Consider the following 26,867-nt stretch of genomic DNA (forward strand, 5'->3'; position numbering starts at 1 on the left):
GTACAAACTTACATATTTATTATGATGTTTATATGGTACATGTTTCGCTCCTTTTCGTGAGCATCATCAGCCAAACTATCATTAATCTAAGATTGTATATGATCATAAAACAATTCTTTTGGTTCAAAGTTGCTCCTATAAAACTAATTGATAATCTTTTAACATTTTAAAAGTCACACAACAATAAAACCATGTCTTAAGCTAACACTTTTTGTCTAAAATCTTCTCCAGTCTAACATTTCATTGCCGAAACTCATCTGGTGAACATCTTTTAAAATTGTTTAAAAATAAGAATAAAATAAAAAACCCTTGAGATCTGGCTAGTTGTGTCGATTCCTGCCGCTTAACTTGTATAATTGTCATTAAAACTTCATAACAGTATTGAATATTTTCTGCAGTTGATAATTGTCATTATGGTCGATAGACTTGTTCTCGTTGCTGGAGTAACATTTACAAAATGTATTGGTATTAATTTATATTATCAATGGGGTAAAATTGTTCGTGAACAATTATTATCAATATATTAATATTAATATATTATATTAATATATATAAATTTCCAATTTCTTTGAAATCATTTAGGAAAACAACAGATATGGAATCTGTCACCTGGGCGACTGCCCTAAATGCAGATCAGTATTGATTGACTGACTGACTGACTGACTGACTGACTGATTGATTGATTGATTGATTGATTGATTGATTGATTGATTGATTGATTGATTGATTGATTCACACTAGCATCAGAAAGTTTAGACTCATCTACGAAAATTAGTAATTTTCTTAAATAATTTTTTTCTGTGTGATGATAAGTGGTACGTTAGTTCTGTTACTTATGTAAAGATGCTTTCAGTACTTTCATAAAGCTATTTCAGTGCATATTGTGAGATTTTACTTTATCTGTGCAAAGAAGTTGACAGGTTTATGGTCCCCAGCTCTTACTGCCTGCTTCTACCTGGATAACTTCTGGCCCTTTCTCAGGTAATCAACATGCCTTTCTCCGTGATTACTTGTCCTTGTTTCCTCGCTGTCTTGGAAATCGACAGTTAGCCTACAGAAGTTATCCTGAGCAGTTGTATGTTAATCTCTGTACCAGATTGTTTATTTTCTACATTGTTGTTATGTACGGTAACAACACATATCAAACAATCAAATATGGGGAAGAAGGCTAATATAAACCAAGAAAACAGAGCCAGGGCTAGTTCTTATAAAGACATTGGGTGGTTGAACCGAAACATTGCAGAAAAATTAAAAATTTCAGAGTCCAGCGTTCGCAGAGCAGTGAAACACAGAGAGGAAACGGGTAGTCATGAGGATCGACCACCTAGTGGATGTCCAAGGAAGACTTCTAAAATTGAAGATAACCATATTCTAATTCTCAGCAAGCGTGACAGAAGGCGTACAACGGTAGATATTTGCTCAGAGGTAAATAAAACAAGAGAACAACCTGTGTGACAACAGTGAAAAATCGTCAGCTTGAGGTGGGATTGTGTGGTCGTGTAGCAGCACAGAAACCATTGTTGAAAACTGTACACAAGCAGAAAAGACTACAATGGGCCAAAATGCTAACTGGACTGCTGAACAATGGAAAAGGGTGCTTTGGACGGATGAATCTAAATTTGAAAAATTCAGTTCCAATCGTCGCCAATACATTTGTTGCCGCCCTGGCAAAAGAGTTATGGAATCCTGCATAATTCAGTCTGTGAAGCATGGAGGAGGAAATTTGATGGTGTGGGCATGTTTTGGAAAAAATCAGGTTGGTGATTTGGTGAAAGTAGAGGGAATACTGGAAAAGAAACAATATCACCGTAGAGTGTCGGCCTCCGGATCCCAAGATAGCGGGTTCAAACCCGGCAGAGGTAGTCGGATTTTTGAAGGGCGGAATGAAGTCCATTCGACACTCCATGTCGTACGATGTCGGCATGTAAAAGATCTCTGGTGATACATTTGGTATTTACCCGACAAAATTAATTAAATCTCAGCCATAGACGCCCAAGAGAGATCCGGTTTACTGTAGGTCCGCTAGATGGCAGACAGAGTAAACCGGAACGTCGAAATTGACGAGCAGACAGCCAGATGGCGTCAAATCGAAATGTCTGCAAACAGTAGCTGAGGCCATATGATTATTATTATTATTATTATTATTATTATTTACCGTATCCTTTCGCTCAGTGCTGTGCCATCTGGAATGAAGCTGATTGGTGAAGGATTTGTTCTACAGCAGGACATCCTAAACTCACCTCTCAATTGTGCAAGCATTATCCTTTTTTTTTTGTTTTGCTATTTGCTTTATGTCGCACTGACACAGATATGTCTTATGGCGACGATGGGATAGGAAAGGCCTAGGAATGGGAGGAAGCAGCCGTGGCCTTAATTAAGGTACAGCCCCAGCATTTGCCTGGTGTGAAAATGGGAAACCACAGAGAGCCATCTTCAGGTCTGCCGACGGGGTTCGAACCCACTATCTCCCAATTACTGGATACTGGCCGCACTTAAGCGACTGCAGCTATCGGGCTCAGTCAAGCATTATCTGGAAAGGAAACAAGCTGAAGGAAAGTTGGAATTAATGGTCTGGCCTCCTCAATCACCCAGTCTGTCACCAATTGAACTTTTGTGGGAAGAACTTTACAGGAAAGTGAAAGAAAAGGTGCCAGGCGGTGTGGATGGGTTGGGGCAATGTCTGTTAGAAACCTGGGGATGTATAAATGCCGAGCCTTTAGAAAAATTAGCAGCTAGAATACCACGCATCTGTAAAGCAGTAATCAAAGCAAAGGGAGGACACATTGATAAACAGCCAGTGTGATTGCTTAAGATGTTGTGATTGTGTTTCTAGCTCCCTGTGAATGATCAGTGTAAAGGAAAATCTAGTGAAATGTGTAATAAAACTAGTTAGTTCTAAAAACATAGGTATTTCCATGTTGATTTTCAACAAATAGTCCCTATCTTTCATGGTAAGTGAAAATTCGTGGGTGAATCTAAACTTTCTAACGCTAGTGTACATAAGTGTTGTTGAAGTTGAACCGTCTGATTTTTAGTCTTTACAAGTAATGAAAATCATTTTATTTTCCGTATAAATTCTCTTATATTATTATTGATTTTTAGTCTGTAAAATGGATAATACAAATCGAATTAAGAATTGAAAAATGGTGACTGACAGGAAAAACATTTAAAGTAAGTTATGAAGAACGAAAATTAACTTGCGTTACGTGGTCTGCTTGTATCACCCATGTTCTCTGACTACGGAGTCCAGCTCTTGACTGACTTGTTCCTACAGTTGAGAAGCAAGACGTGTTGCTATGAGGAGGTGGAGTGGGGAAATGATGCGGGGCTTGCAGGAGAGTGGGAGTATGCGGGGCGGTGACTGAAACTGAGTGTAATAATTCTGAGTTCTTCTGTTCACGTTCTTTTGTTCACGTAGAATTTTTAGATCTTGATATATTGTGGTATAATTGTGATTATAGTCTTTGTGATGGTTACTCATGGCAGAGAAACGATTATACATTTTAAAGCGCTGTGGTGTTCTGTCTATCTTATGATGAAGTTCCTACTAGTTTGTCCGACTTAACTTTACCCGTATCCCTGGCATTCCAGTTTATGTATCCCTGAATTTATGTATATATTGCTAGTATTTACTGTGTGAGAGTTAAATACTATTCTTTCATTAGTGTTGCTGGTTTTGAAAGCAATTTTTAGGTTCTGTTTTCTTAGGACGTTAGTGATTATATGTATATTATTATTGCGAAATATGACTGTGGCATATTTTTTATCGAAACCCTCTCAACCTATTAGGTCATGTTACGTATATTTAGTACATGTTGAAGAGATGTTAAGTACAGAACAAAAATGGCCAACCAGACACCAGTGGGATCCGAACCCACAACCTCCCGATGTTGCGTCGGTTGCTCTACCAATTGAGCTATGGTACCTAGGCCATCTTTGTTCTGTTGGAAAGGATCTAAGCTACAGGTCTGGCACTACTGCCATTACACTGCAGAGTGTGTTTAAGTCGCCCATTGAGGGCCAAGTCATTGAATATTGAATTTTCACAATCACATTGTAATCAAAACCGACTTTCAGCCTATTAGGTCGTGTTACGTACATTTCGTACGTGTTGAAGAGATGTTATGTACAAAACAAAAATGGCCAACTGGACATCTGCGTCAGATCAGATCAGCTAGCGTGTGTGCAGTGACAGAAGTCAAACAAAAAATGTCAGAATAATGTATCAGCATGTATAAAAGTACTTTGTACAGGTAAAAATCAAAATAACATTAACTTAGCTCAGTTCAGGCTTAATAAAGTGTTGCTTCACCTGCTTGGGTTCACCGTTTGTCATTAATAATATTAATTTTCTATGCATATGTTAATTCTACAATCTAGAAGTGTAGTTTCAGAAATGGTTTATTCTTGTGATGCAGAAGACTTCTAAGGATGTTATAGATGATTAAGCTCATATATAAATTGTGGTTCTGTCACATAAGATATCACCGAGCTCGATAGCTGCAGTCGCTTAATTGCGGCCAGTATCCAGTATTCGGGAGATAGTAGGTTCGAACCCCACTGTTGGCAGCCCTGAAGATGGTTTTCCGTGGTTTCCCATTTTCACACCAGGCAAATGCTGGGGCTGTACCTTAATTAAGGCCACGGCCGTTTCCCTCCCACTCCTAGCCCTTCCCTGTCCCATCGTCGCCATAAGACCTATCTGTGTCGGTGCGACGTAAAGCAACTTGCAAAAAAAACAACATAAGATACTATGTATGTTATATATTGTCTACTGTATGAAGTTTTATATTTGATCCTCTTAATCTACTGTTTAGATCAATCAGACATAGCTACTGGCCACAATCCAGGGAGTAGCCAGCAAAGCAGTAGTGTTATGACTGAAGTTGCCCAAGGACTCTTACAATCCGTGATGATGGACTCTGATGTTGAACCACCCACAAGCTATGTTACTTCTGTTGTGCAAGTTCACCATGTTCAAGACAGCTGAGGTATGCTTAACCCGTAACGATGCGCGTATGGGTAGAAATTACCCAGGCGAAATTGACTGAGTAAATTTCACCCGTGCGCGCTCATACATTTCAGAAGGCCATTCTTGTTTATTGTTAATTAGTTTTTCTTTACGGACGAACAGTGCAGTAATTATTATTAAACAAGTGTACTTTATAGTATATGTGTATATTTTAGGCAAGTTTATGTGAAATTACAATGAATTTCAGGCTTTGAAGATGTATCACACTAGGACACAGAACAAAATTACAAACCAGTTGCTCCAAAGGAAGACAGCAATATCGCGGTTAGTGATAATTGAGAAATTGACATTGTCAAAGAGAGTGATCAGGCAGGTTCCTAATATGTTTATTTTCTTTATTAGAATTAGTAATTGGCAATTGTATCCTATTTTAAATGCTCAAGTCATCCATGAACCAAACAATCTCAACTCAAATCTGAACCTACATTCTGCCTAAATTGCTTGAAAATGCTGTCCTTTGATCTTACAAAGGAACATTTGGCATTGAGAAATAAAATACTGACTCTGCCAACAAATCTCTGAATTTGTGTTCATTGGTTTTCTGTAAAATATGAGGAAAGGGAAAGTACAGTCCTCAGAAAGAATCAAGCAGAAGGTGCGAAGACCATGGAAGTAAAAAGGACAGAAAAACCACAATGTGTTGTGTAATGTGTGAAAAACTAATTTGCCAGGAACGTGTGAAGCCTGTGTGTGGAGAATGTTTGGAACAAGTGAACGAGCAACAGGAAGTAATGGATTAGGTGTGAAGTGTAATCAAGTCTGATCTTCAAACATCCTCCTCTACAGTTCTTATCCTCTGCTCCTCCCTCTATACCCAATGGGTGTTTATCATATGTGATTCTTTTGATACAGAAAATGTGTGTCTAATATAAATGACCGAGCTCAATAGTTGCAATCGCTTATGTGCAGCCAGTATCGGGAGATAGTGGGTTCGAACCCCACTGTCAGCAGCCCTGAAGATGGTTTTCTGTGGTTTCCCATTTTCACACCAGGCAAATGCTGGGACTGTACCTTAATTAAGGCCATGGCCGCTTCCTTCCCAGTCCTAGCCCTCTCCTGTCCCATCATCGCCGTAAGACCTATCGGTGCCGGTGCTACATAAAGCCAATAGCAAAAAAAAAAAATATATAATATAATATAAACAACTGAGTCATGCCAGTGTATGTGTAAGTGTTATGAGAACATGAATATTTCAATATCCATTCTTATTATCACAAGTTACATATTGCTGTAATTACTCCAAAACTATTAAAATTGATTAACTACATCAGTATATCATCATATGTAGGGTTTACAATTACAATTTAGAATTAAGGAGGATTATTGCTTGTGGGTAATTTTCACCCATCATGCATCCTTGCGTCTCGGTAGAGAGCACGCATCCTCCTGGGTTAAACTATTCTTATTAATATAACTAAAATATAATACTGGGTCATCCTCTGATCTGACAAAGAGGTTGTCACGGTAACTGAGCTGGCCGATAAGCCTTCACATAAGACCAGCTGTGGGGTGAGAAAGCTTTACCAATCTGCTATGTTGGCCTAGAGTCTCATGCCACTCAGTGTGTTGTTTAACAATGAAATAAACAAGACATATCTGATCCTAGAGTAAATTCTGGTAAAAATGCAAAATGGCAAAACATCATCATCATCATCGTCGTCATAATCATCATGTAACCCTTCCAGCTTGCTAGATAGGGTGGTGTTGAACAAGCCGTCGCCAGCATTGTCTGTCCAGGTAGATCTCTCTATCCATAATCACTCTTCAGTCCTCTCCTCTACTGTCGACATCTATCTTCAGTTGGTCCAGCCATCATCTCCTTGGTTGTCCAACAGGTCTCCTTCCACTGACTATCTGTTCCATGTATGCATGTGGTGTTTAATTGCCTGTCATTTTCTTTACATGCCCAAACCATTTAAGTCTTGCAGATTTTAGTCTTTCTTGCAGTGTGTGCTTCACTCCCAAAGATTATCTGATGTCCTCATTTCTCACATAATTGTACCATGTTTCCTGCATGTCATTCCTAGGAAATTATATTTTACAGGCCTGCAGTTTACTAAGGTCTCTAGTCCACAGTGTTCAGGTTTCTAGGCCATATGTGCGTATTAGAATAAGATACTATTTATACAAGGACATCTCGGTTTGTAGAGTATCTTCTTGTCCCAGATCAGGGTACCCATTGACCACTCTATTAAAGTACTTCTTGCCCTGCTCCACCCTTGTTCGAGACCATGCTCTCAAGGTACTTGAATTCTTGTAGAGTAAGTTGGGAAGAGGTGGCACGGATTTTGTAATGATCATGCAGCAAGTCTTCGCCAAGATTTTAGCTAACTTTTTTTTTTTGCTATTTGCTTTATGTCGCACTGATACAGATATGTCTTATGGCGATGATGGGATAGGAAAGGCCTAGTAAGTGGAAGGAAGCAGCTGTGGCCTTAATTAAGGTACAGCCCTGGCATTTGCCTTGTGTGAAAATGGGAAACCATGGAAAACCATCTTCAGGGCTGCCGACAGTGGGATTCGAACCCACTATCTCCCGATTACTGGATACTGGCTGCACTTAAGTGACTGCAGCGAGCTCGGTAACTTATTTTTATGTTAAGACATCATTGCTTGTATCTTTCCTCACTGCCTTATGAAGGAAATGGTCTTAAGGTAAGTGGATTATTGAAAGAGCTCTTTTGTTTGAAGGTATGTCACTTGCGCCATCTCACTGCTAGTGTCCAGGTGATTAATGAATCAATTAATTATTTAACCTTGATGATTTACTCCTCAGTCCTTTTGGATATGTTTTGCCTTACTCTCTCTCTCTTCCACAATCATTACACAAATACTTATACACTGAACACTATTCATGCAGCCACTTGTTGCAGTTGGTGCACTTAATCCAATCGTTCTTCTCTTTTTTTGTCAAATTATAGTTCTCCCAACACTCCACACGCTTGTTGCAATCATCATATATTGCATTATTTTGGCCATCTTGAATCATTTTAGCTTCTTCTTTGATTTCGTACCCTTTCCTGTTGTGGCAGTGGTTGCAGCTTTCCTTTGCACTTTGTTCTTTATGTTCGTGGAGATTTTTCTTTTGTTGGAAATATTCTTACGTTTAGTTAAGTTGCATTAAAGGCATATACCATAAACTTCAGTTAGGCTATAGCTGCTTCCTCTTTACCATAATTAGTGTAATTTTACACAGAATTAAACAAAATACATATAGGCTATATGTATTTTCTTAACAAACTGATCAGAGAATGAAAACACATTTTAGTCACAAATGGAAATTCAAAGAATACTGCACCATCTCACCCAGAAATGTAATGCGCCACCTCACCCGACGTTTGGGGATAGATGGCGCACCACTGCCCTGGAACTGTTTTGGCCCAACATGGCTTATATCACACCAGTATAGTCGTTGACTAACCTAGTCACCCGTTTGTGGCAATGTAAAGTTAATTTAGCTTTAACAACCCAGTCAGTGGGCTTTTATATCATGCATTAGCAAAACTTTGAAAGTAGAGAAGACGTACTTACCAGAAATACCCACGTTTTCAAACGTAATCACCTGCACCATATGACATCCAATAAATGGCTTTAGTTCTCACGTTACACACTGTTTATGCGGGAAGCAGTGGTCATGCGATCTAGTGGGCGAATGACACACTGGTCTACCTTGTGCCTTCTCTCCCGGACTTACTCTATTGTTGTAGTGTATTGTCCATCAAGTTGTATTTGGCAACCAATATTATCTCTACTTATTTTCATGGCAACAGTTTTTGTTTCGTTCACTTTCATCTTAAAATCACTGAAATCATTGAATAGTAAAATGGCAAATAATAGGCTTTATTATTCTATTCCTCAACAAGTGCTCATTTATCACATAATATCAATTTCATATCCGTATTGACAGTATCAATTGTACAATGTAAGTGTTTAAATGAATAGGATTCAATTAAACATTTAGATTGTACAATTGCTCATTTATGATCCATATGTGTGTATGGAGTTCATTCATGCTTTTTGGAGAGTATTTAAAGATAAATTCCCAGTTGTTCGAGTTCCAAATTAAATTAAATTAGTAATTCAGTTTCGCACAAATGGAAGTGTTCACGAAAACAAGTAAAGAAGGCAACATATGTACAGAATGTCAGGCTGAGTGGCTCAGGTCTATTGTTATTTGAAGGTGCTCAAATATGCCAGCCTTATATTGGTAGATTGACTGGCACATAAAAGAACTCCTGTGGCATAAATTTCCAACACCTCAGTTTCTCCAAAAACCTTAAACGTAGTTAGTGGGATGTAAAACCAATAGTAGTAGTAGTAGTAGTAGTAGTAGTAGTAGTAGTAGTAGTAGTAGTAGTAGTAGTCACAGAAGAAAGTCTTGATGATATTGCACATCGCATGTGAGATTCTTCTGAAAAATTTCTTAGCTTTTTCTTCTTCAGCAAATGGGAATTTCTTTTAAGTTCTGTACAAGAGACTGTTATGTTACTTGGGCTAAAGACTTGTAAAGTTACTGTGGTGGATGAGCTTAAACTGGGTGATCCTCTATGTAGGTTTACATTTTGTAAATGGATTTTGATCAGGTGCATGATGAAGAAATTGATCCTTGTCCCATTCTGTTTTAAATGAAGCTTGGATCACTTTACATGGATACGGTATGTTAACTTGTAAAACTGCTGATATGGAGTGTCAAAAAATGTAATGTGCTCACTGTGGAACCTCTTCATAATCAGAAAATAGGAGTGTGGTGGAGTGCCATTAACTGTGGTAATAATGAGACCTATTTATTTTGAGAAAAATTAATTGTGGAAGATACCTGCTAAACATTTTGCAAATATGTTTTTGGTGAATTAACTGAAGGGAAAATATTCACATTTCTTCAGCAGTACTCTTCAAGGGCTTATGCAGTCAATGATTCCTTGCAGGCAGCCCATGAAGTGTTTGATGATAAGAGTGATCAACATCTCTTGGGAACATTGAAAGATGAAAATTACAAGGTAAATCTGCACTCTCTCTTGATGAACTGAAGGATAGCATGCACCAATGGGTTGATTTCTCAACAAATTAAGAAGTTAGTGAGTAATTTTATTAGGAAATGCTAGAAATGTATGGATAATGAAGGCTGGCAGCTCCAGCATGAGTGAGCACATAACTTTTTAAACACATCAGACTTTATTAGACTCTCTCTCTCTGTTGTTGCTACCACCAACTCTTGTGTAGCATTGATTCCAGAGGTGCTGAAGTGGCAGAATTTTGTCCTGTAAGAGTTCTTGTATGTGCTGGCAAATCTATTGACATAAGACTGGTGTATTTGAGCATTTTCAAATACCACCGGACTGAGCTCGATCAAATCCAACAACTTCGGCTCAGAAAGCCAGTGTTTCTATCTTCTGAGCCACTGCGTCACTCATTTGTCTTCATCGTGGTTTTCAAAGAATAAGAATGAAATATAAGTTAAATGTTTGAAAATATAGTTCTAAAATTCCCCTTGGTGCAATATTCTTATTGCAAAATTCATTTTCTGATACTTTGAAAACTTGGTATTACATTTACACTGTCTACATTGAAAAATGCTGTATTGTTTCAGTGTCTGTTCAGAAATTGGAATATTTTGGCTGATGAATGAAAAAAAAAAAAAAATCAATTTTTATAGAACAATTCATTTAGATGTGTGTTTTGAACTAGTATAATAATTAAAATGTCACATTAGTATCTTTTCTGTTCTGGATCCCGTATCAAAAAAGTGGGACTAAGGGGTTGGTTTGTCATAACATTGTATGCTTCTTTTGATACATGACTCTTTACTTGTATGGGGATCTTTCAAAGGAAGCCAGAGACTTGATCATGCTCAGAAAGCATGCATCGATGTTAATAAATTTACCTTGATGCCTGGGAACTTTATATGGATCATGTAAATCATTAGGATATGTGACCTATTTGCTATTTTACATCTTTCTTACATTCTGTGTTAAATTGTTTAGTATACAGTTGTTTTTTATCTGTAATTTGAGTGACTGTTAAAAGACCTTCTGTTCATTTCATTAATTAAATGGATGATTTTCAGTCACTCTCCTTGTGTGCTACATGGATTATTAATTTGCTATGTTTTCTTTGAATTGTGTATTTATTTTTTTACTTTATATTTAATACTGGTTTCTTAGTAAGTAAACTGTGTGATGAAATGAGCTGGCCAACAGAAAGTGACATTTTAAACTGATGATAGAAAACATAGTTGAGTGATGTAATATCCAGTATCAGGTGTTTGCAGATAAAATTGTAGTATAGCTTGTTTTGCTTAGTATATTTTTTCTTGGAGGCCATGTAGTTTCTTGCCCATGCACATTATCTTATATTTGTAGAGGCTCTGATAGAATTATTGTAATTTTAAGAGGGATACTCAGACGTTTGTATGTCTGAAAGTTTTAAATCAGTATTTGTTACTGATACTGAGAGTTATGTCTAGTATTCAACATTTTTTATTGATGCTGAGAGTAGTGGTTGGTATTCTGTACATTTTTTCATCGATATCTTTGACAAAGTAGTTATTGTTCCTTTTTTTTTTTTTTAGAAAAATAAGAAAAAATTTGATCGTTTGAAACAGGTTCTTTTGTAAAAGACCTTCTGTGCTGCAGAACTTTTGTGTGAATCTCTCCAACATGTTTTCTTTACCTCATTTACCAATTTTTTTTACACTTACTTTCAAATTCCTGATAATCTTATTTCCTTCTTTCATATCTCTATTCTGAATCATATTATTTAGAGACGTACTCTGGTAAACAATTAACACAGCAGAATTCAGGCAACTATAATAAGATTCATTAGAACTGTGAATCAAACTTCTCAAAAGGACAAAATCAGGAATTTTCTTATCGTCTGTTGTTTCAAAGAATGGCAACAACTAACAAGTAAACTGTTAGGGTAGGACGAGACAGATTACAATGAAACTTGGTAGGATGATCAGTAAAGACATCATATTTATTCTGCCATAAAATAATATTTATATGGTTAAAAATAGTAATTTATTGCTACAGTATTAAACGAAAATCAGAGTATTAAAGGAATGGATTGCTATGAAACTTGGTAGAAGGATAAACTGAGACATTAGAACATTGCTGCATGCCTATTATTACATAGGATGTCCACATCATGACAAAATGAGTGATTCTGAGCAGAAATGTGTCAGTTTCCTCATTTGTGCTGATAAATGATTATATTAATAGCTTGCACATTTATATATAAATGGCCAAGATTGCACACAATATTTTAGCTTCCAAAGAAAACACTGTGTCAAGCAGGAAATACTCAGCAGGACACGGAAAGCATCAAACTTTTCAATCAAGTCAGAAATCTACTTCGGGACTGCAAAATACCATAAAAAGCAAAAACAACCCTGTATCACACCTTCTTTGTACCGATTCTCACATATTATTTAGGGACGTACTCTGCTAAACAATTAACACAGCAGAATTCAGGCAACTAAAATGAGATTCATTAGAACTGTGAAGCAAACTTCTCAAAAGGACAAAATCGGGAATGAAGTAAACGGGAAGGTAGCTGGCATTAAGGTCCCTATTACCAATGTAATAAAGAAGAATAGACTTCAGTGGTATGGGCACATTATGAGAACGAAGAGCAAGAGACCTGTCAGAAAATATTTTGACCTTACCGTCCTAGGGGAAAGCCAAGGAAATGCTGGATAGGCACATTGAAATCAGATGTAGAGGAGAGAAGTTTCAAATGGGAAGATGTCCTGGAACAAAAGATGTGCAGACAGGAAGAGATGTGTATCTTCTACTTATCTTCTTCACTGCATTTCCCTTCCACTTGACCTCACTCAGTCCCATCATTGCAACATTCTCTTTCTCCATAAAGTCAATTAAATTATGATGATGATGATTCTCATGTTAAATATAGGGTCTATTGTTGACCTGCCCTGTCAAAAGCCATACTGCTCTTCTTCCAAATTACATTCCACCCTTCCTCTCATCCTCCTTTCTATTATTCTCTCCATTATTCTGACAACAGTGTAATTCTTCGATAATTGTCACATACCTCCCTATCCCCTTTCTTAAATACAGGTATTATGACACCTTTACACCAGTCATCAGGTACTTGCTTTCTCCTCCATATACACCTTAGCAGCCTATAAATAACTAATGTAGACCAATAGGTCCTGCTGCCTTTATCATTTCCACACATATTTCATCCATTTCTGCAGCTTTTCCTGTTTTCATTCCACCTCTGCTATTGCAGTATCACTTTCCGTTTTTGGATCATCCTCATTTACCACTATACTCTCTTCTGCATCATTTCTCAGATTGAGGAGTTTATTGAAGTAACCTTTCCACCTATTCTTTATCTCCTCTGGGTCTGTTATTACATTTCCATTCTCTTCCCTTTTTTTCTTTTCTCTTATTTTTTATCAATCCATAAAACATCCTTTTCCAACTTTTGTGTGAATCTCTCCAACAGTTTTTCTTTACCTCATTTACCAATTTTTTTACACTTACTTTCAAATTCCTGATAATCTTATTTACTTCTTTCATATCTCTATTCCATTCTTACCCCACTTTCTTCCTTTGTTCAGCAACCTCCTTCACCTTTCCATTCCACCAAGGTGTCTTCTTTACCTTCACTCTCTCCAAAGTTCTGCCACAAATCATCTTTGCACAGCTTACAAATGTGTTTTTAAATTTGGGCCATTCTTCTTCTACATTTCCCACCTCTGATTTAGGGATGTGCTGTTTTAATTCCTCCTGAAAAATCTCCTGAGTTCCTTTATTTTTGAATTACCATATTTTTATTTTCTTTTGTCTTATTTCTTTTACTCTCACAGTTTTACCTATTTTCACTTTTGCTACCACTACCTTATGGTCTCCATCAAACACCTCACCTGGTAGTGCTGTTATATCCATTAACTGTTTACAATTTGTTTTCTCAACCAAAAAATAATCAATAACTGTTTTTGTCCTTCTTTCACCCCATATCTAGTGATCTTTCTACTACTCTTCTTTCTAAACTAAGTGTTAGCCACAATCATTCCATTTCTCTCACAAAAATCATCTCCCTCACTGTTTCTTTTACCATACCCAAAGGACCAATTACTACTTCTTTCCTAATTCTGTCATTTCCAACCTGCGCATTTGAGGTTTCCCATGACTGTCACCTCCACATTGGTGATTAATTCCTCTGTATTTTTCTCACTGTTTCCAGTTTGGGGTGCATAAACTTGGATGAAGTCTTTCCTTCTTCCATCCTCAGTCATACTCTGATTATTCTGTAACTAATGTAGTCTACCTTATCTACTTTTTCATCCAGGGTTTTTTAACAATCACTCCTACTCTATTCTTTGCCTCACCTCCTCCACTCCAGGAGAGGCTGCATCTTCTACTTATCTTCTTCACTGCATTTCCCTTCCACTTGACCTCACTCAGTCCCATCATTGCAACATTCTCTTCCTTCATAAAGTCAATTAACTCTTCTAACTTTCCTGTCAGGGTCATAACATTAATTATTCCCACCTTCATACTATTGGTTGCTGGTTGCCCATTTATTGCAGCTCCCCCAGCATAAGAACTGCGCTTCACCTGCAAGGTACGTCCTAACCTTTTCTAAGCCTGATATTTACTATCACTCATTTTTAGGTTATTGTCATAATGGGGTTGCCACTCCCAAAGGCATTTTAGAGCTACTGCCAGACACCCTTACATGGGGGACAGACACCCTTGCAGCCACCCTTAACATTGAGAAACAAACACTGCTGATAATAATAGTAATTTTGTGTGGCTATTTCTAGCCGAGTGCAGCCCTTGTACGACGTACCCCCCGATGAGGGTGGGCGGCATCTGCCATGTGTAGGTAGCTGCGTGTTATTGTGGTGGAGGATAGTGTTATGTGTGGTGTGTGAGTTGCAGGAATGTTGGGAACAGCACAAACACCCAGCCCCCGGGCCATTGGAATTAACCAATGAAGATTAAAATCCCCGACCCGGCCGGGAATCGAACCCGGGACCCTCTGAACTGAAGGCCAGTTCGCTCACCATTCAACCACACTGCTGATGAATAGTATACTCATACTATTCTGTGAGTACTGGGCTGCCTCTTCCGTAATCTCCACCGTCCTGAAGTTCATCTTCTTTGCTGTAAATTCTGTTAAGGTCTTCACTCAAAACCCGAACTGAGACCCTTACCTGATGATAGACACTGGGTCAGTGTGCTCTATCAGTGTCTTAATATTAAGATATATTTGTCTCTTTTTTTTCTTTCTTTTTAAAAATTTGTGAAGATCACATCCATAAGGATTTGATATTGGGTGCAGAAATCAAATGTCTATATAAAAAAAAGTTATCCTTGCAGTGAAAAGCATTTATCAGAAGTGAAATTAATCTGCCCATTCTTTAACAAACTAAAATGCAGTGTATGTTCCGAAGTTTGTCAGACTAAAAGAAAAATTCATACAGGGCTCTCAAAACAAAACAGAGAATCAACTTTTGGGTAACCAGTTCATAGGGCCCTGGGCTTGATTCCCAGAGGGATTGGAAATTTTACTCATGTACTGGATGTTTGTGCTATTCCCAATATCTCTGCAACTCATACACCATGCATAACACTGTCCTCCAACACAGTTATGTGGAGTTTCCTATAGGCCTACGTGGCATATGCCACCCATCCTTGTTGGAGGGTCTGCCTTACAAGAGCTGCACCAGTCTAGAAATAGCCTCACAAAATTAATTAATCAAAAAACCACGAGCTGTATAAATATAATTTGAATATATTTTTAACATATGTTAAAAATGAAGATCGGTGTAACTACATTGGCTTAATAGAACAAAGTACTTGTTGCACTAGATTTGTAAAAATTTTCATCAAGTAAACATAATACTGAAATGTGATACTTTTGTGATTGTTTTGGTTGCATGGTGATGTAGGATAAAGCAATTTCACTGCATTTCAAATTTTAAAGAATATTTTAATGTAATTAATTTTTACACTTCACATATGACATTTAAAAAATAATACAGGAATAGAGAGTAGCTTCAGAAAGAGAAGCATTATTTTGCATATTATGTCCATATCAAGGAGGTTGTAATGCTGTAAATCAATACATTTAGTTAAATCATCTGAAGGTACTGGTACTTGCTTTCTTCATTGTATAAAATATCTGTTATTGAAAGTTAAGATAAACATAATGACATATTTATGAGTTTTTAGACCTAGTAAATGATGAAATGAGTGATTGAAAGGTGTTGTAAAAATTATTTATGTAAATGAAGAAGTGAAAATATATATCGTAACCTAGTGATATTCTCATCCATTGGATTAAGGACTATACGTGCAACTTATATTGCAGAACTTGAAAAACAAACTAGTTAAAAACCTGTAAAATCAAAATAACGAATGTGAATTTTTGATAAATAGGGAAATGAGTATGTGATGAACATAACTTTTATATTAGTAGCATTGCCCATATTCTGTTATATTGCAGAGTGGCAGATAAAAAAAAAAAGAACAACTCAACTGGTAAGAAAGACCTGTTGTTTTTAAATCTCCGTTAGTATCAGGGATTGAAGATAGGTCCCATATTTTCTAGCCAACTAGTGGTCAACTTGACCAGCTGCCTAACTTTATACTGAATGGAGTTCTTCTATTAGCAGATTGTCTCCAGGAATAAAGGCCAGTCAAGGTGGAGTGCTGACCAGCCGATGGAACCCAAGAATCATCCTTTGGCTTCAAGATTAAATGAGGCACTTAACCTTATCTTGTATCCGAAGTCATTGCAAGGAAAATAGACTGTACTAGAAGTAAGTAATGGCTCACATGAACTGTCGAAGTCCCAGGTTGTAGACATCACATGTGCAAGGATGCAAAGTGCTGTTTACTCGTTGGTGTAGACCAAGGGAGAGCTATCCACTGTAAGTCAATAGTTATTGTAATTCATATCCCTGTGCACATGAAAAAAGGAACAAAAAGGTGATTTCATGTCAGCAATAGTGAAATTGAATGACTGTAAGTGAAATGTTACATGAAGGAACAATATATATACCGTTGCAGTGAGGTTTGAACCTTTGACCTCAGGTATCAGAAGTGAGCACACTACCATTGAGCTTACTGGACAGTTGATGTCAAGCGTGAACTATGGAGACACGTTGAACAGACGAGACTATTTGTATCCTAAGTACCTGGCCCAGCCTAATATTAACTCTAAGGTATCGGTAGCACATAGTACACGTTCTTCATGTAATTTTACAGTGTGTATATCAAAATGGCCTGTAGTGTCAGTGTGGATTCACCCCGCAAACTTCCATATGTCGCTGTAACGCTTCTTGTAATGTGCATTATGCGATTTAAACTTTTGCGACTTTGTGAGATGAGCTATTACTTATTTATAGTACTCTAAATATTCATTGTTATATGATCTGTTATTTTTTTGCTTAGAATTTGCAATATTCTTGTATTATCAAAACCAGTTACAAATGATTACTGTTGTTTAGTTTGATAGTTGGTATTAGTGAGCAGTTGAGTGAGTACTGATATAAACTTTTCTTCTCAATCTTTGCAGCTAAAATGTGTGCATTTTGTCCTCAAGTTAGCTTCACAAATCTTGGACTTTTGTTGCTCTTCTTGTTGAGTAATTCTCCTATTACTCTTGCACCTTTATTCCTTTTTTAAGATACACACATTGGTGACAAGTTTTACAGTTCTTGGCATGTGATGGTTTCATTTTTTTTTTTTGTATATTCCTCAGAAGTTTGTGTTATTTGCAGAAAATGTTAAAATAGGAAGAAAAAAGATGTACAGTATCTGAGGTCTTTCATAAAATAACAGATCTCTTTCAATATGTATAGCTGTTTTATCTGTATGACACTAGATTATAAACAAAAGGCTTCTCAGAAATTGTATTGCAAACTGCTACTTGTCGACTGTAATGTAGCAGGCTCATTCTTTAGTGTCTCTTAGAAGTAGTAATTAAATTTGTGTTAAAATGTGATAACATATACAGTATATCATACTGAATGTTCAACTTCAAATCATCTTACATTTTCTGGTATTGATTTTTCTTTTTGTAAATAGAGGAAAATATCCCTTAGAGACTAGTAAAATCAGAATGGCACTCCACGTATTTTTTTACATTAAGTTTGAGAAACTTAGCAAGATGGTAATGCATTGGAAAGCATTAAGGTTAGGGAGTCATTTTACTGTAATCTTTAATATGGAGAAGGCATATTATGGAAAGTGATTGGATCACATTTTGTTGGTTATATTGGTGAGCAGTTGGTCTGTTATATTTTCTGTATCACTACAAAACCAAAATATTGTTATAACTATTGTATTTAGTAAGGAAGTTTCAAATAAAAGCAAAATAATGGCAGTTTGGTCTAGAAACAAAGAAGAAGAGCAATATTACGTGAGGACCCTAAGTCAGTATTATGCATCTGCTAAAGTAATATTACCAGGTATAACAATAATATCTTGTCTCTTTTTGAATTTACCCAATAACTTCTTGATCATAAAGTCCTTCTAAAGTATTAATGTTTCATGCCTTTGGAAAGAAATCAGTATTTGATTCGTAGGTCATCCAGTAATCCACATTGCATAGAAATGACGCTTTAACTGACAGCCGTCACGGAAGCAGTATTATGCTGATTGGAAAGCAAACACACCTGTCACCTTCATATTTCAGTACCTGTACGTCTGGCTAGGCTAGACCATTCTGTGTGCCTTCTCTTTCATTCTTTCTGTGAATGTCATATCAAACTACAGACAGCAATGTCTTTTGAGTTATCTACTTGTCTGAGTTGATATACATGCTATTTTATCCAGTATTCTGGAATTCAATAATATTTTCAATATGTAGGACACTTCATTCTCAGTCCTAATCCTGAGTTATAAATGCACTTGCCAGTACAGACATCTCAGCCATACTGTACTTCACAAGCACTAAATATGAAGTGTTATTGATCCTGAAAAAGTTTTTGTACTATATTTTGATGTAAAAACAGTCAACTTTTTTAATGAGTCATATACATCTTTGTGTTTAAGCTTTTAATTCTTATCATAGCTACCTCTGTGGATCATTCGTATAGTGCTGGCTTACAAATCCAAAGCTTATGGCTTCAAACCGGCAGCCTAGATGACATCAAATCAAAATGTCTCCACATAGTAACTGTGTCCATACGATTACAGTATATATAATTATCATCACTGGCTTCTCAGCAAGACAGCTGGGGTTTGAGTCCTAGCTAATGCACTTGAGAATTTCTGAAACAAAAAGTCACCGTCCTGTGGCTCAGATTCCATATCAATCCCATGGCTAACGGCCACTAGATTGTCAGTTGTGTAAAACTGCAAGCTAGCTTTGTAGGTCATCTCTTGTTGTTGATGTAAGAACCATATCGTCAGTCTACATGTAGAGTGATGTGTTGGTGGACATAATCTCTGTATTATGTTTGTGATGTCAGAGGCTGCAGTATTGAACATCAGTGGACTGACTAGGTCTCATTGCAATATGCCATTAGTTTATGAGTGACCTGTGATAATTATGATAATGATGATGATGATGATGATAATGATAATAAAATAATCATTAATTATTAACTGGTTATATGCTAGGATTTCCTTAATATTCCCATCAGCGAATGTAATTTCCCAACAAGGTGTTCATATTTTTCCAGAAATTTATTCCTGTCGAGCAGGTCAAAAGTCTTTTCTTTTTTAAAATACAGTCTATGAATATGCATAATAACTTTCCCTTTGGAAGTCATAGGGCCTCTTCTATGTCTCCCATCAGGTTGTTCATTGCATGAAGCATACTTCTTCGTTTCCTGTACCCTAATTGTTCTTCCAGTATAAGAGGGTCGATTTTTGTGTGAGTTGGTTAGTGATTAGTTTTGTGAAGACTTTTAACCAGTTGCTTTCTAGGTGTATGTTCCTAGAGGAATTTGGGTCATCAACATTTTCCTTACCTTTATAAATATCTTTGATTGTAGAGTTCCTCAAGCTCTCAGGGGTGTCTCCTAGTTTCAAAAATTTGTTTAGTAGACATATCAAGGTGTTAAGTAGTATACAGTATGTGAGGATTATTTTATATACTCGAAGATTGCATCTGATTCTGCTGCATTCTTGTTCTTCATTCCTTTTATTATATCTTTAATTTCTGCATTTGTTCAGGTTCCACAAAGAAGATCAAAACCTTCTGGAATGAAATTTAACAGTCTACCACTCCAGAGCTGCTTGTAAATGCTCATGTTTCCTTTCTTAAGTTGAATCCTGCCTGTGTCAAATCTTTTGGCTATTCTGATTGGTGGGTTGTGGGATTTCAGCCTTCTGTTGCAGAGATCCTTGATGCCTGTGTGAATTGGCAAAGGAAGCATTAGATGAGATCTTGTTGTACTCTCAAAGCAGTGCGTTCAAACTACACCTGTGCAGTAGTGCAATGTGGGAAAGAAATGGCAGCCAATATGTTGGAGTAGACTGAAGAGTCCCAAATATTATAGACATAGAGTTTTTGGGTTTCCACTTTCTTTGTGCTGTTCAACCATACTGAGGAACAATATTCAGCTATTGAGTATATGAGTCCAAGGGCAGAACATTGCAAGCTGTTGAGGTGAATGGTGCCAATATACTATTGACAATGAAATGATTCCTGTTGGTCCAAATGGAGTGTGATAGTGAAGTGATATAGTCACTAGCTTCTCATCAAGGCTGTCTCAGTTCATAAAGGACTTCACATAGTTGTTGTGCCCCTGTGATCTATTTTGTAAGTTTGCATGCATCAAAAATTTAAAAAAAGGAAAACCACACCTTTTTAGTTTTTACCTACTGTCCTGATCATAGCCATAGCCATGGGACTTCCAGTTTTATGTGGAATCTGAACCACAAGTATGTGACTTTTAATTTAAAAAAAATCACACATGCAGTCATAAGGAGTTTATCACTTTTTAATTTTCTTACTCTGAATTTAAAATGACTCTCTTCTCCTGGTTTCCAAATGACAACATGAGTAGAAATCTTCTTATACAGCAGTAAATGATCCACAGAGTTAATAATCTGTAATATAATGAATAATTATCAATTGTGAATTATTTCTGTGTTATGTATGTGATACTTGGTGTTAAAGAATGGAATGTGATCATTCTTGAGACTGTTAAATAATAATCTGATAAAATTAAGTTACCATTTTTATATTGGAGATATATACAGTAAACATGTAGTTAAGTCATGTAGTCCTTAAATGCTATAAAGAAAATATTATGTATAGTAAGTGTTCATATCATGTGATATATTAGTTTGGTGCCTAAGACAGATGGTACCATGTCAGAAGCAGACTAGAGAGAGTGTGGTATAAAGTTTTTAAACATGAGGTTAAATGAGAGGTTTTGAGTTAAAAACCAATCTATTTATATGTGAAAATATGTATGTTATGGTATTTTAGTTATAGAAAATTGAGAATGAATGTACAACTGACAATTTTTACAATTTATAGTTTTAGTTATCCCACATTACCTGAGATTTGGCAATACCAGTACTTCAGTTAATTTCACACATAATGTTATTGAAATTTTTATTTTATTTTTTAAAACCTTTTCTACACATTAAGGTTTCTTTATATTACAACATGAATGAAGATTGATTCCAAGATAGACGAGTGCAGTATAATTTTATAGGAGTTGAACCCAATTTATTCAGTTTGCACATAAATATACTATGGATTTCATTCCAAGACTTTCCTTATTCCGTTCTTATTACCATTACTAGGTCTCTGTGAATCAGAGGTAGAATGTTGTCCTCCTGATCCTAAGATCATGGGTTCAAATCTGGTTACAGGTAGTTGAATTTTTGAAGGACAGAAGGAAGTCCATTTGTTCCAAGAAAATTAATTAAAACTCAGCTGTAGATCGCCTAACAGAGGTCTGGGTTTTCTGCTCTCTGGCAGAGTAAAACAGAATGTCGAAATTAACACACTGGGAACATAAATGGTGTTGATTTAAAGTGTCTGCACACAGTAGCTGAGGCCGTATGATTATTACCATAACTTGAAACATTAATTTGTTGCATGTCAATACATATTAAATATTGTTGTGTAATGATTCTTATGTCTTCTGAAATTCATTGGTGATTGTTAGCTTAAGAGGCAAAACCTATTAATAGAGTCATAGGTGAAAGAGAACTGACCCCATAATGCATGAGGCTATCAACTAAAGAAAAGAGGTCTGTAATAGGCAAGAAAGTGAAAAACCTCTTATGCCTTACAAATCGAATACCTTTGGGGTTAAGTAAGTAGTGATGACCAAGAGAAATTATAGGAAAAATGAAAGGAGCCTGTCACAAATATATCTAATGTTGAAGTGAAATACAATTTTATGAGTGGTGTTGGAATATAATTGATTCTTAAGAGGCTTCTGAAGAACAGTAAGGCCTATAGAATTGAAGAATACTGGTACCAAAGAATAATAACTTATTAAAAATATCTTTCTAGCTGCCACACATAGCAGATGTTATGGTAAGGCATTGCTATGGAAGCTTCTTACAGTTGCCATAAATGTAAGTTACCTTTGACTGTGGAAGAGAATTTTACTAGCCAATATTAGTTTTAGCAAGTGATTCACATCTGTCTGTTACCTACATATTCCTGTAGTCATTACTGTAACCTACAGTATATGTTTAAGATTCATAATTATTTAACACAAAACTCAAGCATTGCTTTGCCTGAAATAGTTTGTTCACTTTTGCTAATTGCTCATCCTGGTGCCATCTGTGATGTTTAGTTTATTGAGAGCAAATTTGTTTTTTTGTTTTTGTGAGACTAGTCATATTACTCATTGTAATTTTGTATCCTAATAAATTTCTGTATCAGTATTTGATAGTTTTACATGTGAGAGAATAGAGGAGATGGCAAGGAAAACATTAACAAAATTTGAATTGGATTTAGATGGGAATTCAGTTTCAAATTATACTTTATTTTCAGTACCTGAGTTTATACAGAATTGGATACATTGCAGAAACTGTGCTTACATATATACATCACATAATTCCAATACATGAATAAATAGTCTGTTATTGGAAATGATAAAATTTTCCAGCTAACTCATTCTTGGTTGCCAGCATTTCACCTCAGTGTGCCAATTTGGGCTCATCAGTTGGCAACTAGCACACCTATTAAGACGCATGGCTAGTGCATGTAGTGGTCACTGCTCAGTCTACTTTGAGCCACAAGGCATTGCTATGCACTATGAGAGACTTGGTCTCTTGTACAAAAAATGATGCCTTCTAGGCCATCAGATGATATATGATTTTGATTCCCATAGAGAACTTGAAATATTTCTCCTGAATGAGTAAATTCATAATTCCAATACCTATAATTGCAAGTACATAATTCCATTATAATTGCTTTGTCTTAACACGTTGAGTGCCGAGCCGATTGTAGCACACTATTCCACTGGTGCCAGGCATGTTTTTGAATTGCATTCCGCTGGTGCCAAAGCAAATGTACACGTTGTAGACTGTTTATATAATCTTGGGATGTATTTATATGATGTACTAAGTAAATTTTATCTGACCATACCATGGTCATCCGTGACGCCATATGGTGTCACATCAATTTTTAGGAAAGATAAAATATAGCGTGACGCCATATGGTGTCACAGAATTTTTTGACATGGAATGTTCAATACGAATTTCCAATACGGGATATTTATTTCCTAATTCAAATTAACGCAATATTTATGAAAACCTAGTAAAATGCAAAACAAGTACTTATATTACATTACATATTGTTGTGAACAGTTTTCTGATAACTCTAAACAATGAAAATATGCGTCTCGGCATGCCCGAGTTCTTGTTACTCGTAATTTTTCAAACCTTATTGGCATCGTTGTTCAAACATCGTCATTTGTATACTTGTTTCATGTGCTGTTTTCATATTTACGTTTTGCACATCTGATCGGGAAGTTAAGGGGAACGCGCTAACTACACGCTACCTGGCTACTGGCGCAGCTCGACGCAGCCCGGTTGGTTCACGTCCGCTGCTACGCTCCTCCCTACCTCTCCGCCACACCCCGATACTCCCGCGGCACTTTTAATTTTATGACTTTATTTGCTCGATTTTGGGTTTAAACTTGCGCTGGGTACATGCAGTTTTCACCTTGGCATTCCACTGCCTCCCACGAATATTCCTACCAAATTTCAACCGAATCCGAGTGTAACACATGTATGTGTTCGTTTGTAAGATTATTACCAATATCTTCCATTTTTTAATATTTTTGCACAACTATATAAACTGAGTGATAATACGTACGTAAACGTGGAATAAACAAAGCCTGGCGCGCTTTCACCTGTGACAATGACCACTGGCCAGTCAGTGGCTTCGGAAGAATACTGTGGCGCCACATGGTGGCATACAGTAAAAATACATAGCTGGAATAGACCCTGAAGTTCGCCCTTCACGTAGTTCCAATTTTACACGCATAGATGTCACAGCTGATTATCTACGGCGCATCGGCTGAAACTCAACTGTGCCGCCATATGGCGTCACGCCAACTCTGATTTCAAGAACGGTGTGCCGCCATATGGCGTCACGCCATCTCAAATTTGAAGACCACCGTGACGCCATATGGCGGCACGTGGCACCCAACGTGTTAAATTACTCATTCAGGACAAATATTTTAAGTTCCCTATGGGAATCAAAATCATATATCATGTTAAACTGACATAACATATATGATATTTTATGAAATTTACATAAATTAAAGTTAAATACATGATTTTTTTTTTTTTTGTTTGTGAATAGTCAAAATTCATTTAATGAATGCAATACTTTGTTAGCTAGGTGATTTTATTAATGTTTTCTTAAATATGGAGCCTGATAATAGTTTTATTTCCTGAAGGAGTTTATTGTAAAATATTACGCCCTTTCTAAAAGGATCCTTTTCAACATATTTTATATCTACCCTTACCCTAGCTCACATTTGTATGATTCAATTCTCGTAAATAGAGTAGTATTTCAGATCATTGCTTCATGGAATGAAGCAGAATCCTGACTCCACCAGGAATAACAGTTTTTGGCTGTGAAAGGTAGAAAAAATGTAAGATATCCTTACATTTGCAAACTCCTTAGCGCTTGGATCTGAAGAGAGCAGGTTGTGTCTCTTGAAATGTTAACCCATCTGAGGTTGACCAACGATGGTTAACAGCGTTTTGCTCGGACAAGAGCGTTCTTTAGTCATTGGCGTTGAATATATTTGACTATTTATATTTGGAGTTAAAATGTTGACTCCTTGAGATGTTTTGCAGATAATATGTATTTGATTTTGTTACTAATCAAGGGTCCTTGGATTGAAATTTTGAGTACAGACCCCCCTCAGGGGTGCAGGTAGTTGTTGTTCTTCTATTCTCAAGATAGCAGATTCATGCCGGCCAATGGAGGCATTTGAGGATCTTTAAGTTTGACAGTTCCATGTTGTCGGTTTTATGCATGTTTAAACATTCAGTACAAAATTTTCACAGCTTATTGTTTTTCAAAATTTATAGCAGTTTGTTGTGATATCAAGATAATAATAAGAAATAGTAGCTCTGTTATCAGTATTGGTGCTCTGGTACAAATGAATTTGTAACTGTACCGTTCAAGCATTTCACAGAAATGTGGTCAATTTTCATACATAATACCTAACATGATCAACTGCTGTTGGCTATAAGGGGGTATAAACAGTGTGTAGAGGGTGGAGTGACTCATGATGAAATATGTTGGGCATCTAGAGGATTCCATGGAGGGTAAATGGATAATGAAGTTTAAGATAAATCATGAAAATATAAGATTAAATAAGAAGGAAGTAAGTTCTTTTAACAGTGTCTTATTCTAACTTTGTATAACAAACAATAAAGCATGAGATGCTTCATGAAGTTTTAAAAAATATCAGGTACTTTTAATAATAACAAAGCTGTCTCAGATAGAAATTCCAAATAGAAACATAAATATAGTGGATAACACACAAAGATTCAATATCTATAATCTAATAAGAATCTGAACAGCAAAAATAGATAACAAGATTCCTAGACCACCAGAATCATTATGTACACATGGAAGTTCAATAACCAGATTAATAGTTACATTAACAAGGTGTGCAAATACACAAAACTCTACTAGTTGAAGACCAGATTTTTACAACATTCAGAACAGGATAAGTTTGAGGGAAAATAGAGAGAATGGGAGAAGGAGATGGGAGGACCATGAGTGGAGGACTCATTCATAGAAACAAATGTTTCTAAATTTATGCTGATAGATAAACCTGGGAGAAATTTAACTGAATAGGTGGGTAAAATATAGACTCAAATCATGCATTCCCAAAGTCCAGCCAAAAATGCTTATTTAAAAAAATTTCACCAATGATGAAATTTCACTCATAAAACAGGTGCCTTGTCCATATATATTCCAGTGAGAGTCCAAAGTAAAGTAAGACTTGCACTGAACCAAAACAAAATTCTGTGGACAAGATGTAAATGAGTGTCTCTTTTCGCTCATCATATGCGGAAGTCCAAAGCTGAGACTCCCAGATATACAGGAAATGAACTGGTGAGGAGCACCCTCCAACCACACTAATGATGAAGGCAGACTGTGTTGCCACGTAGTTGGTTAGATAATTTATACGAATGTGCACGGAACTCACTAGAACACAGATGAATGGCTGGACCTTCTCCAAAGTCAGAGAAGTACATGATGTCAGAGGTGATGTATACAGTAGGGTCAGACAGTCGTAGAGCTGTTCAGTCTGTAATTTATGTCGGCAAATGATTAAGTTGCATGGGGCTGCAGCGATGAAACCTTACAAGGTAGGATGCAGTTG

The 26,867-nt window shown here is 36.6% G+C and overlaps 1 protein-coding gene across 3 annotated transcripts in view; it reads left to right on the plus strand.

The window, feature by feature from the left end:
- The window catches only part of LOC136858490 (protein SLC31A2), a 112,056-nt gene extending 89,169 nt beyond the window's left edge, over positions 1–22,887 (plus strand). For 2 of the 3 annotated variants that reach the window (XM_067138073.2, XM_067138071.2), the window contains exons 5-6: positions 4,818–4,991; positions 16,683–22,887. In XM_067138073.2, coding sequence (XP_066994174.2) covers positions 4,818–4,990 — 173 coding nt within the window. In that variant the 3' untranslated portion in view covers position 4,991; positions 16,683–22,887. Of the gene's footprint in view, positions 1–4,817; positions 4,992–5,219; positions 5,830–16,682 lie in introns of those variants that run through there. The other variant, XM_067138072.2, reaches the window with a different exon arrangement.
- The last annotated feature ends 3,980 nt before the right edge of the window (positions 22,888–26,867 follow it).

This window comes from Anabrus simplex, chromosome 1, assembly GCF_040414725.1.
Source record: "Anabrus simplex isolate iqAnaSimp1 chromosome 1, ASM4041472v1, whole genome shotgun sequence".
NCBI lineage: Eukaryota > Metazoa > Arthropoda > Insecta > Orthoptera > Tettigoniidae > Anabrus > Anabrus simplex.